The following is a 15,460-nucleotide window of genomic DNA, read 5'->3' on the forward strand; positions in this document are numbered from 1 at the left end:
AGGGAGTGAAAATATCAGAAAAATTAATTTTATTTTGTTGAATTGTTTTTGCACACAGTGATTAGACACAAAGAGCCATACCATAAACTACTAAAACATGTACATATCAATAATCGAAACCCTATAAAACAGTGAAATTTCAACAGAAACCTAGATTGGTAGATTTTTATGTATGTTAAAGTTACATTAATACTTCAAATGTGTTTTATGGAGACCCTGAGAAATGTGATGGAGTATCAGATGAGGACCTCAACATTTAAATCCTGTGAATGATTCACAGAGACTCTGAGCAGGCCCTCGCCTTCCTTTCGACTTCACTGCAGTATTTTTCAGAGAGTCCTGTAGCCCTGCACATTGACAAAAACATGTCAGTTTTATACATTTAAGATACATTCACAATATGGTGATCTTGCATTTCCATATATGACAATCATGTCAAAATATTAGCCCCAAGAAAGGTCTATTAACCCGCCCCTACTTACTTGAGCTCCTTCAGCTTCTTCTCCTTGATTTCGTCGAGGCGCATACGTCTTTGCCGGGCTTCTTCGATCAGCCGATCGGCTTCTTTGAAGATCTCTCTGCGCTGGGCTACAGCTGAGAGCTCACGTTCCTTCACTTGGTGTCGGATGGCCTCTGAGTGGCGCTGAGCTTTCTGATGCTGCTTCTCCTCCTCCTCCATCTTTTTGGCTATTGCCTCCTGTTGCACTCTGTAGAGAAAGGTAGTGGTGGCAGGAAAAAAGAATATTAATAAAATGGTATACCTGAATGTGTAAAATAATACAAATAACTGAAAACATGAATTTTTTTTTTTTTTTTTCAGGAAAAAGTCAAATCAATTTTCTTACTTCAGCACCCTCTCAAATTCGGCTTTCTCTCGGCCAGCCTCGATTGACAGGAAATGCTCTTTGCAGTGAACCTGCTCCAAGCGAGCCGCCCTTAACATCGCTTCCTCTTTTGATTTCTTTATAGCCATTTCTTTCTCTTTTCTCCTCCATTCTCTGTCCATAATTTCTTGGTTCCTCCGGGCTCGGAGGTCATCCTTCAAAACGCACCGAAATACAAGATTACAACATGCAGAATGCTTTAATTCCCAACAAACTGTATGGGGTTATTTGCCTTTGAAACTGTGATCAGAGTATTTTAATCTGTAATAGGGTTAGAATGAGCAGATACCACATTTATAGCTTTTCAAAGTCACCTGATGGTTTTATTCCTGACCTGTTCTGCCTTGTAGTCTTTTGCTTTCTCTTGGCGGGCCCTCAGCCTGGCAATCTCCAACTCTTTCTCCTTCTTGATTCGTCTCTGTTCTGCTTCATATTCTGCCTCACGCTCCTGCAGAAGTCATGAATGTCAATATTAAAAAACAACCCACTTGCAAAGATACAGCAGTATTATAATGATGAAATAAATAAAAAATGTGGGCATGTGAATACTGACAGTTTAACTTAACTACAAAGTCACTGAACTTTCCCTGTGTTATGAGTTTGTCTAATTGTTTTTTATGCCTATGGAGATGACATGTCTTTCATCTGACCATTTTTTTTTTAATGAATTCCATGTCTCTCTTGTCGGCCATCTTCTCCTCCTCTCTCCTCTGCTCCTTGGCTTGCATGGTCTCAGCGTTGATTCGTAAGACCTCCTCATGCAGACGCTGCTGCTCCTCCTTCTTCTTCTCCAGGGTCTGGAAGTAAACAACCATTCAGAGAAGAAACAGACTTCAGTGCAAGTGTATGGTGTATATGGTTGCATATCCCTCGGGGCAGCGTGGGCTGTGTATTCTCTTTGCCTCCGCACCTTGAGGTCTTCCAGGGTCATTTTCTTCTGGTTCTCTCGTATCTGCTGTCTCTCTAGCTCTTTCATCTCGTCCTGCAGTTGCTTCTCCTCAAGACGTTTCTTGATTTGGTCGTAAATTTGCTGCATTCCACTAGAATATAACACAAGCACAACACACACACGATAACGACACTAAACTAGGAACCCTTTCCCTTTGCTGCTCACCAGTAGCCTATGATTAGAAAATGGGTCTTATGACAAGGATGTAAGTGGTTTTGTTAGGTCAAATACATTTCTTCTCAACAGAGGCCCCTTTACCTGATCCTCTGCTTTTTGCGCAGCTCCTCAATCTGCTCTACAGTCTCCAAGGCCTTGCGCCGCTCCACCTCCATCATGGTATCCAGACGCTTCTCCTCTTCTGTCAACTCCACCTGTATCTGTTTCTTCTCCTGGATCTGGGCGTCACGAGTGGCTTGGCACTGAGCACCCAGAATCAGCTGAGTGGACCCCCCACACACACACAGAGGTACTGATGTTCAATACACTTTGTTCATACAAAAAAAATCAGCTGTCTGCCAGTGATTGACGGTTTCACATTCAGGCACATTTAAAAATTTTCATGGTCTACCTGGTTGAGCTTTTTGATCTCTTCCTCTTGCTCCAACCTCAAGGCGTTGGCCCGCTCCACCAAGCGCTGTGCACGGTCCCGGGCCTCTAGCTCAAGCTCAGTCAGTGCATGGTTCTCCTTGCGGGACAGGTCTGCCTCATAGATTTGGCGCTTCCTTTCTTCTGCAGCTTTCTGGATAAGGGGTATATTAAAAAAATGTGTTACTGGCTTATTGTCTTATTGTTTATCTGCAAGTTAAATGATAAGTTTACTGGAGTTTTCGTGTTTCCTACAATTTCTTCATCTTTCTTCCTCTGATAAGCCTCGTGCAAGGCTATCCTCTCCTCCTTGGTGAGAACCTGGGAAGTTGAGGTGATCCGCTTAAATTCAGCTGGTGGAAGAATGACAGATTCTCCTGAAGGATCCTTCCATGGAACCCTGACAAAATGACAGTGGGTGGGATTGTTTGTTAAATGTTCATGTGGGGTCTCGGTTCTGCTGTGCTGCAAGCACCACAGTCACACTGATAGACGATCTTTGGAGTTTTCAGTGAGTGTTAGCCTACCTGAGATTGCGAATTAGGTCTTTTGTGATGATTTGAACGGTCTCTCCTTGGTTTTTCTGGAACTTATCCTTGGCCTTGAAGGTTGAGTTTCCAGATTTGTCTGGTGATATCTAGACCGATAGTTAGCAACATCTCACAACCCCACTCATATCTTATTATCTCTCTCCAACCTTGCAACTACACATAACACACCATGACAGATTTTTGAAATAAGATGCATTGTACACACGAAACTGGTGCTATAAACCCAGGAGCACTGGTAATACCATTAGAAATGTAAACAAAAACACACAGACAACTTCTATGCCACACTCACTCACCGGTTTTGGGTTCGCAAACAGGGTTTCGTCCACCTGAGAGGTTGGGGCCCGAGTGCGGTACCGGCGGTTATCAGAGCTTCCCTTTGAGATCATGGAGCTGGATGCTAGTCTCTGCAGGGTTAAAACGTGACCACAAGTCTGAATACACAGTCGTTCTCTATTAGCTACAAGCAAAACAAGAATTTAGCAGCTATATGAAAAGTGATATTACAGGGTATGACATTACTTCTTATTTTGACCTCAAACTTACCATGGTTCTCGGTTATTGGAGTCAACGGTGATGAATTAGCCTAAAACAGCCTAGCTTGTTGTCTCAAAGACTTATAATGCAAGTGTTTTGTTATGAATGTAGCTACTTTACTCCTGCTCATAAACCTGGCTACAATGTACCGTCCGTGTTTGGAAAATTGCAATTGTTTGTTGTCGGTTGCCATGGGAACATATGTGAGGAGGAGGCGCTACTGTTGTTGCTTTTTTTAAATTAGACACATTCACTAAAGCTTTTTCTTTAACTGTATCATTTTTCCAGTTCAACCTCCCCAGTATCATTTCACATGCAACACTTTCCATCATTTGCCCCCCCGCCTTTTTTTTTTTTTTAACAGCGGTTATGATTAATAACATCACTGCTGGTGAAGCACGCGGACCTGTTTCTTGTCTGGGCGGTGCCAGTTAATCCACGTAATGCGGAAACTTCACATACTACACTTCTCCGCAGGTCCACATCACGAGCTGCTCGACAATGCAAAGATCGTTATTTAGCGAAAAAGTCCAACACGCCAAGAGAAATCATGCGGATAAACCATCATGCACAGAGAGGAGGAGGTGGACATACAGAGGTAGCTGCTTTGCTCCCACTAAAGACTGCTTTTAAGGAATTATCAGAGCACACTTCGGATTTTATGCACTGTACTACCCACTGTAAAGAATGATCTATTATACATAAAATGTTTTACGTTTACTTGAACTTCATTCACATAGGTGGGTTTTTTTTTTTTTTTTTTTAAATTCCTGCTTAGCTACAGTGGTGTTTCGTGCCTTATTCAGATCCACTTTCTGTCTGTTAGGTGTACTGCTGTTGAGGATCATCACAGTTCGCACACCCTCTCACTTGGAGAGGAGCCTCCCCCTGGTCTGCAGTAACTATTGGACTCCACAGTGAATCATTAACCCCATCAGTCTGAATACTCCTTCCATAACATCCTCAGATGGACAAACAGTAGCACAGGAAAAGAACACTGGGGTCACCCATCAAGTAGAAGGGCCCCCCTCCCCCCTTTTTGTTTTTTGTTTTTTTTAAATCAGTGCCTAAAGGAAACTACTAATCATATACAGAGTTGATGTCACCAACTGATTGAAGTCCTTTCCCAGGCCTTTTCTTGTTGGCCTGCAGCACTTTATCAGATTTATGCAGCTTTGGGGCAGAGAAGTTGACCATTAACCTCCCCTCCTGATTGCAGACACCTCTTCACTTGTAAGCAGCTGCTTCTGCACAGTGGATCCTGAGGCAAAGTTCACTGTCACAAGCTGCAGGAGTCTGTCAGACGGATCGACTTATATTTCTCTCAGTTTTTTGTAGGACTATCTGCAACCTGCAATCATGGCTACAGCGAATTACGGATACTACAGAGGAACTATATTTCTGGCCATGTTTGTAGGCTACACGCTGTACTATTTTAACAGAAAGACTTTCTCCTTCGTGATGCCTTCTCTAATGCAAGAAATTGAGCTGGATAAGGATGACCTGGGTATGAGACACTTGGTTTTGCATTGACTTTATGTTGATTGTTACAGTTGCATAAGTAGCATTTTTAAACAAACCATATGCCTTCTTCTAAAAGTCATAGCGTTGCATTTTTTTAAAACTTGATGAATGGAAAAATCCAAAGGTGGATGTATTATTTACACCTAAAATGTCAACATTTATAAGCCTCTCACTAACTTCCAAACATGCTCATACATATTTCATTTTTTCTTTGTAGACTCTAGATTACTGGTATGTTTCTATCATGCATTACATATTATATGTGTGCTTTACAGAGAACTGTATGTCTGCAATATTTTGGACCAAAATGTTGCTCTGTTTACAGTCCTCTTCTCCTGTCCTCTCTTTGTTCAGGCATGATCACCAGCAGTCAGTCTTTGGCCTACGCTATCAGTAAGTTCATCAGCGGCGTGCTTTCAGACCAGATCAGCGCCCGTTGGCTCTTCTCCATTGGCCTGTTCATGGTGGGAGGCATCAATGTGGTCTTTTCCTGGTCCTCCACTGTTGCTGTTTTCTCTGCCTTGTGGTTTCTCAACGGCCTTGGCCAGGGCCTTGGCTGGCCTCCCTGTGGCAGGGTGCTGCGCAAGGTACCTGAGCCACATGCCAGTAAATCATACTGCAGTGTACTGATATCTAATTCTGACCCCATCAGCTGCCACAACAAAAAGAATCTAATTCTGTAGGAAACACTGCACTGGTTTGATTATTTTATCCCTCCTGTATCTCAAAGGGAAGATAATGACACTACCTGTCACTGATTTAACCATTTCATGTCATTATTTCCTCTTGTCTGCTGTCAGTGGTTTGAGCCCTCTCAGTTCGGGACATGGTGGGCAATTCTGTCCTGCAGCATGAATCTGGCTGGCAGCTTGGGCCCCATTATTGCCACAGTGCTGGCTGAGAGTTACAGCTGGAGGGTGATACTGTCGGTCTCTGGAATGATTTGTGTGGCGGTCTCCTTTGTCTGTCTGCTGGTCATCAAGAATGAGCCGAAGGATGTGGGGCTGCCCAATATAGAAGCAGCGGCCAAGAAGAGCACAGGAGGTGAGACTGACTTTAATGAATGATTTTTAACAATTCTTCAATTCGATAAACAACCAGAGTCTTAGCCACTACTCTTATCAGACAGTGAGTGAATCGGGCACGGTATACTTGCTTGAATATAGTCAATACTCAGTTAACACACAACTGTGCGGTGTCCAGATGTGTGTGTTTTCGTACAGCATGCGCCTCTTGTGTTGTGACTAAAGGTCGGTGACTTGGTGGACTCTGTACCCAGTGTGCCCCTCGCATGCCACTTGTGTGAGCTGTGTCTAGCTCATGCACCGGCGAAGAGAGAAAGTAGCGGTGAAGAGATGTTTTATGCATTAATCTGGTTGGAAGTAGAGCCACAGCGATATTATGTCACACCTGTTATGTAGTGTTGATGGTAATGTTTCAAATGCATTCGAAAAAAACAGGATTGGTGATAATAGTTGGTCTTCTGCCCGTTTCCTGTTCAGGATCCTCCAGTAATGAAAGCACCCTGTCCGAGTTTCTGCTGTCACCTTACCTGTGGCTGCTGTCTGTGTCCTACCTGGTGGTGTTCGGGGTGAAGACCGCCTGCACCGACTGGGGCCAGCTGTTTCTCATTCAGGACAAGGGCCAGTCTACACTCATGGGTATGACAGAGGAATAGAGTAGACACCTCCCATTTCTGTTGAGGAAATAGCTTATTATTTGTTGTGAATCACTATATTATTCTTCATAGGTAGCTCATACATGAGTGCCCTGGAGGTTGGAGGCCTGTTGGGAAGTCTCGCAGCAGGTTACCTCTCTGACAAGGCTGTGGCCAGAGTGAGTTTGCATATAGTACACATCCTTCCTCAGCCTGCACATATTTATTTATTTATTTATTTATCATTCCGTTGCTTTTGTCTTGTGGAAAATAAAGTCTGGTGCACATATCCAGACATCTTCTTTCTGCAAATTTGCCGCAATCAGCTATGTGCATCAGAAGTGCCTGTACCATTTGGCCAGAATGGATTACCACAGATTCACAAATATAATGAAGGAGCTACATTTTGTAGGACGATTACCAATAACCATAACTTTGATGGAGGCAGCATCTATACAAAGGAAGTAACTAACAAGAATGGATGGCCTTTGCTTCCGTTTTCTAGGAACTTCTTGTAAGATCCAAGTCAAGCAACAGCTCCTCTTAGGTCATATATTTGCTCATGATTAGCACAGAGGGAAACTGCATCTCGGGAAAAACGTGACATGTTCATGGTCACCCAGTCACAGAGGGTAATATTGAATTTGACATTCCAGGTCTCAGATGTCACTAGAGACTAAAAAATACTCTCTAACCTTTCTATACTATTTCATCTTCATTTCATGCAACAATAAACAAACTGTGGCATCCAATTTTTTAGCCCATAACTAAAGTAGATTTTTCATATAGCCAGCAAAACCAATGTATTTATATATTTCTTTATTTTGAACAGCAAGGCATGAGAATCTATGGCAATCCTCGCCACTTCATCCTGATCTGCATGATGGCTGGAATGTTTGTGTCCATGTACCTGTTCAGAGTCACAGTTACCCCCGACAGCTCAAAGGTATCGAATACTGACATCCCAGCGAACAAGAGTGAATCATAGAGATATTTTTTAATACAGCACACTGCATGTCACTTTTTCATCCTCATGCGTGTATCTCTCATTCAGGTGTGGATACTCAGCTTGGGTGCTGCTTTTGGTTTCTCCTCTTATGGACCAATAGCATTGTTTGGAGTTATAGCCAATGAGAGTGCCCCATCCAACTACTGTGGGACATCACACGCCATTGTTGCCCTGATGGCCAACAGTAAGTTGATTGGTTTTCAGGACGGCTATACATATGGAGCATGTACAAGCTCTTGCAAACTGTTAAATGCCTGTACATTGATAATACAATTACATACCAATAGTTTCCTTGTGATACTTTTTACTTGGTCTATATATTGTAAGATAGTGCACAGTTATCCACAGGATACTGACTTTGGCTTAGTCAATTCAGACTTGAATAACTGTGGGAATTGTATGCACTACACCTTTTCTACCATCATGGAGTGAGCATATCCACTTGTGTTGTCCTCAGTTGGTGGTTTCCTGTCTGGACTTCCATTCAGCACAATTGCCAAGCACCATGGCTGGGCTACAGCCTTCTGGGTAGCAGAGATCGTCTGTGGCATCACCGCTGTTGGATTCTTCCTGTTGCGCAACATCCGAACCAAGATGGGTCACATGTCCAAGAAGGCAGACTAAAACATCATGACACCTCATCCTCTGCACCCAGGGGAAAACTGAATATTTTTAGGCATCGCTGTATTGTCATATTTTTCTTACTTGTTTTTGGGTTTTTTTTATATCACAGTATTTTTTCAGTCATACAGCACAGGTTTTAAAGAAGCTCATAGAAGTTGAGCATCTTTTGCTTCAAACACCTGTTTTGTAAGGTGTTTCTCGACATACAGTCTGTAAACACTGCATGCATAATGCAACAAGGGAATATAAATGACTACACATTATGGATGTCATACAATGGAATGTGACAAAATCACAACTAGAGAAAAGGTTTTCTCTCCTAAGACCACCGAGGCATTACAGTGACAAGAGGACAAAAGTGGAACCAAAAAATTGGAACCTGGTTTAGAAACTGGTATATTATACAATATTTGTGTTTTTAATAATGTAATAATGAATCATGAATGGAATTACAAGACCTATACAATGCTTATCTATTTTAAGGGAAGGACAATGTGTGGTCTTTATTATGGGAACAGTCGAAGGCTTGAATAAATGATGTTATGTTTTTTTTTGTAATTTTCATAGTTAATGCTCAGCACACTAAGTTAGATCACACAGAAATTCAATATACATGCAACTAAAAACAATCAATATGAATTATTAACACACGAGTTTAATCTTTAAGTATTTACAGAACATTATGTATTTACATGTGTCAAATTCCAGTCCAAAGAAGCAAAGAAAATAAGCTTCACTTCTCTCACCAACATCCTCAGTCATAAAAGTTCATTACATCTCCTGTGATCAGAAAAGGCAAATTCATGTTGTCTCTTTAGTCCTGGTCTGGTTCATGATCCAGCTCCAAAGTTTCCAGCTTTCTCTGCTATTTCCAATGCACTCTTCAGATTCTGATCAAAGAGTTCACACCTGAAAACCAAACACATTTACAGTGACATTAGAGGACACAAACAATGGGATGTGTGGGTGTTAGATGTGTGGATACTTGACATGTAAACTGAAATGTAAGGATGTAAATCATCCTCTCCTGAAATGTGCCTGTTACCTGATTGGCATTTCCAGAGAATAGAATGGGTTCTTGAGGGCAAAATCTGAATAGATTTCATAAATCTTCCTCAACAGTGCATCAATGCCGGATTGTCGAGGGTCTGCGAGCACAATGAACTTTATCCCTGATAGAACCGTGACAGAACAGTGAGAAAGATGTCAATTAAAAACATCAGTAATATATCAATACAAAGTTAGCAAAAAACTTCTTTCTTCTATTCACCCACAATGACACTTTGTTTACACAACTCACCTGTGAGAGTCTGGAAGCAGTGGAGTTTGAAGACGTCTGTTTCTAGCATCTCGATCCCTGAACTGCCAACTTCAGGAGACAGCTGTGAACCTATAGCAAACAACCTAAGGAAAAAACACAAAGGACAAGGGAGCTGATCTTCAGACACAGTAGACTCACGCCTCTTCCTTATTCACTTTTTAACAGGGTAGATCCCTGGAGGTCATCACTGCTGTATTCAGTGTCTTTCTCTGTGGCAATTCAGCAGAATGGATGCTTGTCAAAACTGTGACTTGAATGTGGCTCCACCACACCAACCTACAGCCCCAGTGTGAATATGAAATATGAAGCTATATATATATAACTTACGAGTGGAACATGGACGCCAGCATCAGCTTTTCATTGGAGCTCAGGCGTGCCCGTCCAAATCGAATAGACACTGGATAATTTGAGGATTCTTTCAAGTATTCCAGGATGTCCTTTCCCTCCGCTGTGTTCTTCCCTATCACATCAACTCCATTGATGGACAGCACTGCATGGCCCACTGGAGAACGACAACAGAACTTCTATCATACACAGATCATGAATATAAATACCATAAACACTTAGCACAGAAAAATGGTCCAGTAATTCATTTAATTTTTCGCCTGTTTTTTTTAACCACATTTGCGGTATTCTACAGTCTTTTGTACACAGTAGCTAGCAGGTTGAATGAGCTAACAACTTGCGAATGTTAGGTTTCAGGCGTTACCTCTGATTCCGTCTCGTTGTCCGAACGACACGACGACCTTTTCATCGTGATGTTTGAGCACCAGATCTAAAGGATAGCTGAATGTTTTCTCGGCCTCCGCTCTTGGGACATAGTTGTCATATTGGTAAATTAAACCTCCAGCCTTGTTCACCACATACACACTGAAGATCACCATCTTTGCAACGTCCTACCCAGCTGACAACACTGTCATGTGACCTCGACGGTGTCAAAAGACTGTAGAACTTTAAATTAACTCTTACTTATCCAGTTTGACTATTTGATGATTTATGTACTGGTATAACTTCTGTACAACAGTCTGGTCAACCGGTATTAATAGTCAAAATCAAGAAAAGAACGAGAAAACACGAGAAAACTCAAGTTCCCATAATTCCTCATCTCATTTCCGCATATACAGGTTGTCTAAGGGGCTCTTGCACGGGTGAACTTCCTTTCGCTCCGACATCTTGACGAGGAAACATGGTGAGGACAGTTATTACACGTTTTGTCGAAATAAAATTGAAATTGCTCGTTCTTCTGAAACTCCACCCGAGTCCCGATTATTCGGAACAAAACACGAAAGGAGTGTGTTTTCCTACACCGCGATAAAAGAATGTGAATTAAGTAGTTTACTGTTAAATTTTACTGATTTAGCCACTGGCTAGTTAGCTAGCTAGCTTGCTAATTCCACCACGCTTTCATGCTGCACTGTGGTTACAGAAATCGAGCCGAATGAAGTTGTCCGTGATAACTCTGCATAAATGTTAAGCGTATGATTATATGTACCCATTATGCTGTCGCTTTATAATTAATGTTCAGGTGTCATTAATCGAAAAAGCTAATAGTGAGGATTGGATCGCTCCAAGAGGACGCAGACAAGGCCATCATATGCCGGCCAGCCGACCGAACACCAGGCGGCTGGCTGTGTTCGCTAGCCAGGCACATGTTGTCATTATTACCGTTGAACCATCGTAGTATGTTGCATTTATGCTCTTATTGAAACGTGCTGCCAGAACCCACGTGTAGCTCCATTCCGGGTGCAGTTTATAACTTGTTGTCTATTGATTTCAGCCTCCCAAGCAAGACAAGAAGAAGGACACTGGAAAGTCCAAGAAGGACAAGGACCCAGTCAACAAGTCTGGAGGCAAAGCCAAGAAGAAGGTATGCAGTGGTTAAAGTAGGCTAGGAGTTTGTCTTTCATATTTGATGTGGATCCTGAATAATTGTCCTAGTCGCTGCACTGCTGAGATTCCCCGCACTGAAAAAACTGAACCCATCATTATTTTACTCTGAGCAGAAGTGGTCCAAGGGAAAAGTGAGGGACAAGCTCAACAACTTGGTCCTCTTCGATAAGGCTACCTACGACAAGCTGTACAAAGAAGTTCCCAACTACAAACTCATCACCCCCGCTGTTGTGTCAGAGAGGCTGAAGATCCGTGGCTCCTTGGCCAGGAATGCCCTCCAGGAACTGCTTGCCAAAGGTGAAGCTCACCTTTTCAGCTCATAATCCAAATGTTGCATGTTGGATCTAACAAAGAAGGGCTGCATCCTAACCTCAAATGATTTGCGTTGCGGTTTATTGTTAGGAAATAGTCTAGTCTATGACAGTGGGGCTGGCAGAGAGGTGAAGGTTTGGCATGCTGGTTAGTACTTTAAACCCCCTGACAGTTTCTGGTTTTATGCACTCTTTTGTGGTGTAGGTAAAATTTGAATAACTTATTGCCACATTTTAAGAATAGTTAATATTATGTAGTTAAGAAAACTTACAGATGGTTACACCTGTTTAGAAGTTCGAACATAATTTAATAAACTAAATACTCTGGGTGATGTCAAAGCTTGTTTCTGAGGAGTTCCCACAGACTGGCTATATGTTAGTTTATGCCCTGCAAAGTTATTTTGGTGAAGAGAGGGATTTTAGTCAAAGGAGCAGAAAAAATAGGTGTCTGCATATGTTTACAATAAATTATGTATTACCCTGAGTAAGTGGCCCTGTGGGAAAGTCAATTAGACATTGTAAATGAGAACTGGACTGACTGTTTTCTTTGACCTTCCAAGTAATCTCATACAACCTAATGCATGTTTTTTGCATTAGGAGTGGAGATTGTTCTAGCTGCAACTGTACAAAACAATAACATGTTTTGCCACATTAATCTCATCACTGTGCCTGCAGTCTTCAGCACTGCTTGTTGGCTATATGGAACATTTAAATACGCTTACACACTGCATACTTTTTTTGGAGTTCTTTCAGTTCTCCCAAAATGACAGTGTTGTGTGAGGATAAGGTGCATTATGACAACTGCAAACATCACTAGTCATAGCTGCCACATTATTTGTTTTGAAATCATTTAGACCCTCCTGTTAAAGTATTCAAATTACAAATTGCTAGATGAAAGCGAGGGTACAAAAGTGACATTAAAACATCTAAATACATTTTCATGTATCTCTCCAGATGTCAGCAAACAGTTTAGGTATTTACCTGTCACCTGTTTAAAATGAATAGTTGTGTTGGATACTTTTTTTTTTTTTTTTTTTAAGCTTTCAATTAAAAATTAACTTGGTGACATTGTCTCGTGTGTAGTTAGCAACCCCCATAGCTTGTTTTGATAATGTAAGAGACATGTTAAGCTGCATTAATCTATGTGAAGCACAATCAAGGTTTCGCCAGACGATGCAGCTTCATTCTAATGAATATAAAGACAATACTTCTCCCACATGTGAGGCAGCATCATTTGTAGGTAGGAAGTCTTCAGTAATGCCATGGAACATTCTCTGTAATAATGACTGACTAAATTGACTTTAGTTTTGCTGTCAGTGGTCCTACAGATTTAGATGCAATGGCTACACCAACTGCACAGCCAAAACAAAGTTTCCCTTTGCATAAGATATAGAATTTGTATTCAACTGGCAATGTTCTGTTACACTCATCCACTGGTCTGAGGTGTAGTGTAGGCTGACTATAAAATAAGTGAGCACATGACAAGATTAATGTGAATGTATGGTTGAAAATGACAATATGCTGATGGGGAACATGGACCTTTTTTGTCTTCCAGGCATGATCAAACTCGTGTCCAAACACAGAGCACAGCTCATTTATACACGTAACACCAAGGGTGGAGATGAGGAGGCAGCAGCGGAGAAAGCATAATCAGGTACAACAGCAGAAACCGAACATCTGCATGCAATTTGTTATCTTTCACTTTTCTATTTTCCAAGCTGCGTTCACTGACCTACATTTTTTTTTTTTTCTCTTACAGGTTCTCCTGTGTGTTTCCTGTTTGTAACAAAAGGTGAATTAAAAAATGTAAAGACAAAAGTCAGTTCTGTTTGTTTTTTACTGTTCATTTGTCTATTACTCATTTGGTAATTGTTATAAATATACTGCACAATATAAAGACCCTGGTCAAGAAATAGTGAAGTGTAAAATGAAAAAATCAAGTCTAATGGGCAGAGTAATTAAGTAGTTCCTACTGTTTCTCAGTAGATGCTGATCTGTGTGAAGAAATGCATGTTCTCTCCATATTCACAAGGATCTCGTTTACTCTTGTCTCCTCACACCTGAAAAGCTGTATGTTGTGTATAGATTAGATGATACCTTTGCATTAGACTAAGGCAGTGGTCTCACACCTGTAGCTGCATGTCTGGTAAGGAGTTGACCACAAAGAACAAACCTTTCCCTGGGCAATAAAAAATATATACTTTTTTTTTTTACTTTTTACAAAAATATTTAAGGAACTAATATTGAAAATTAAGAGTTGCTAAACATACTATAAAACACAAGACTACTTAGCATCTGACGTCAATAACACAGTGCGTTCTCCTGATAGTGTTGGCAAACATTGTCCAAATGATATGAAATTAATTCCTCCATAAATGATGGTACGTCACTTTGTTAAAATTGACAAGGCAGTGCATTTAACTATGTAGGCATGTTTATAGACTTTTTAAACTTGTGCTTTTAACAAAACGGTGCCTTGAGTTTTTGCTGGTGGCCATGGGAATCCATTCCCTTTATTGTAGTCACTGAAAAGGTTTTATGTCTGATTGCTTTCGGTACTTTGAAAATGCACTTACTTTGACATTATGTGGGTTCAAGAAGGCAATGTTACTCATGCAGCAAACAGGCATTCAAAGCTGTTTAGACATTATCCTGTTCAAAATAGGACACTTGGGATGAGTGTTGTAGTGACTGGAGAGCCTGTGCTGCAGGATACATTCACACCTCATTAGTGTTTTACATTGAATTACTATCAATGTCTTTGGTAATGAAGGTCCTCAGCTCTTCACCTACATTGTGTGTACCTAGTGTTGTCATCCAATAAATTCAAAGAGACATCCTGACTCAACTGATCTTGTTTTCAGGTTGAGGTGGAACATTTCAAACTTTGTGCCGGAGATTCATCATTTATACCATCCATTTTGTAAAAAGCCACAGGCACTGAAAGGTTATGAGATATTGATAAGAAATGGTATGACATGAAGAAGCTATCTCTACTGTCAGATGTTTGCTCAGGGCGTAAAAGACACAGCAGTCTTGTGATGGATGCTGTTAGACGTCCCTTTGTCACTGCACGGCAATACCTCAAGCAGCAAGTGGAAAACAAACTGCAGGATGCTCCTCCCTGACAGATGTGCCACCCATCAGCTCCTCTACCATCAGCCTGTGAGTAGACAAAGACATTACTGCCTGTGTGTTTCACTGGAGGTGACCTGCCACTGATGTATGTCACTAGCACCACTGTAACAGACCAACTGTCACACACTGAAATATTTGTTGCAGGAAATGTTGCAGTTTTCACCACCTCCATTGTTCTAACCGAATTATTTATAAATCTGTCATTTTAAGAGGTTTGCTTCATACGCATGAAAGTGTGTGTGTCATATTAAAGCAAGGAGTGAACTTCTAAGTGGTGTTTGAAGGTATTTTAACCAGTTTTCTTCCTGTGTGGCCCAGTAAACGCAACTTACCATGGAACTTGCATTCCCATAATTTTTATTAGTGCAATCAGTGTTTGTAATCATGTTTGACTTTTCTATATATAATGGCGTAACGGTAAATAGGGATTTCCCTGCTACGTCACCAAATATGCATTGTGGGCCACTGTATTTATTTGTA

General features: G+C 41.2%; 4 protein-coding genes across 4 annotated transcripts; 2 read left to right on the forward strand and 2 right to left on the reverse strand.

Moving 5' to 3' along the window:
• Window positions 1-12: 12 nt before the first annotated feature.
• Window positions 13-3,841, reverse strand: cfap45 (cilia and flagella associated protein 45). Its single transcript, XM_023401331.2, has 12 exons — window positions 3,516-3,841; window positions 3,266-3,376; window positions 2,946-3,055; window positions 2,674-2,818; window positions 2,402-2,572; window positions 2,092-2,270; window positions 1,795-1,924; window positions 1,535-1,681; window positions 1,219-1,332; window positions 846-1,039; window positions 483-707; window positions 13-347 (listed from the first exon to the last, which is right to left on the reverse strand). The coding sequence occupies exons 1-12, from the start codon at window positions 3,516-3,518 to the stop codon at window positions 275-277; spliced, it is 1,602 nt and encodes a 533-aa protein (XP_023257099.1). The 5' UTR covers window positions 3,519-3,841; the 3' UTR covers window positions 13-274.
• Window positions 3,842-3,974: 133 nt separating this feature from the next.
• Window positions 3,975-8,868, forward strand: slc37a4a (solute carrier family 37 member 4a). Its single transcript, XM_023401310.2, has 9 exons — window positions 3,975-4,104; window positions 4,333-5,013; window positions 5,385-5,617; window positions 5,831-6,074; window positions 6,533-6,691; window positions 6,781-6,866; window positions 7,520-7,633; window positions 7,742-7,880; window positions 8,154-8,868. Exons 2-9 carry the CDS (start codon window positions 4,866-4,868, stop codon window positions 8,318-8,320), a joined length of 1,290 nt encoding a protein of 429 aa, XP_023257078.1. The 5' UTR covers window positions 3,975-4,104; window positions 4,333-4,865; the 3' UTR covers window positions 8,321-8,868.
• Window positions 8,869-8,957: 89 nt separating this feature from the next.
• On the reverse strand, window positions 8,958-10,655 carry trappc4 (trafficking protein particle complex subunit 4). Its single transcript, XM_023401311.2, has 5 exons — window positions 10,351-10,655; window positions 9,969-10,143; window positions 9,621-9,724; window positions 9,366-9,492; window positions 8,958-9,229 (listed from the first exon to the last, which is right to left on the reverse strand). Exons 1-5 carry the CDS (start codon window positions 10,523-10,525, stop codon window positions 9,151-9,153), a joined length of 660 nt encoding a protein of 219 aa, XP_023257079.1. The 5' UTR covers window positions 10,526-10,655; the 3' UTR covers window positions 8,958-9,150.
• Window positions 10,656-10,689: 34 nt separating this feature from the next.
• rps25 (ribosomal protein S25) lies at window positions 10,690-13,660 on the forward strand. The gene is made up of 5 exons (XM_023401312.2): window positions 10,690-10,830; window positions 11,419-11,508; window positions 11,645-11,828; window positions 13,398-13,496; window positions 13,602-13,660. Exons 1-4 carry the CDS (start codon window positions 10,828-10,830, stop codon window positions 13,490-13,492), a joined length of 372 nt encoding a protein of 123 aa, XP_023257080.1. The 5' UTR covers window positions 10,690-10,827; the 3' UTR covers window positions 13,493-13,496; window positions 13,602-13,660.
• Window positions 13,661-15,460: the final 1,800 nt, after the last annotated feature.

The sequence above is a fragment of the Seriola lalandi genome, unplaced genomic scaffold (genome assembly GCF_002814215.2).
Source record: "Seriola lalandi dorsalis isolate HSWRI2012SDOR001 ecotype SW California unplaced genomic scaffold, Sedor1 jcf7180002053582, whole genome shotgun sequence".
NCBI classification, from domain to species: Eukaryota; Metazoa; Chordata; class Actinopteri; order Carangiformes; family Carangidae; genus Seriola; species Seriola lalandi.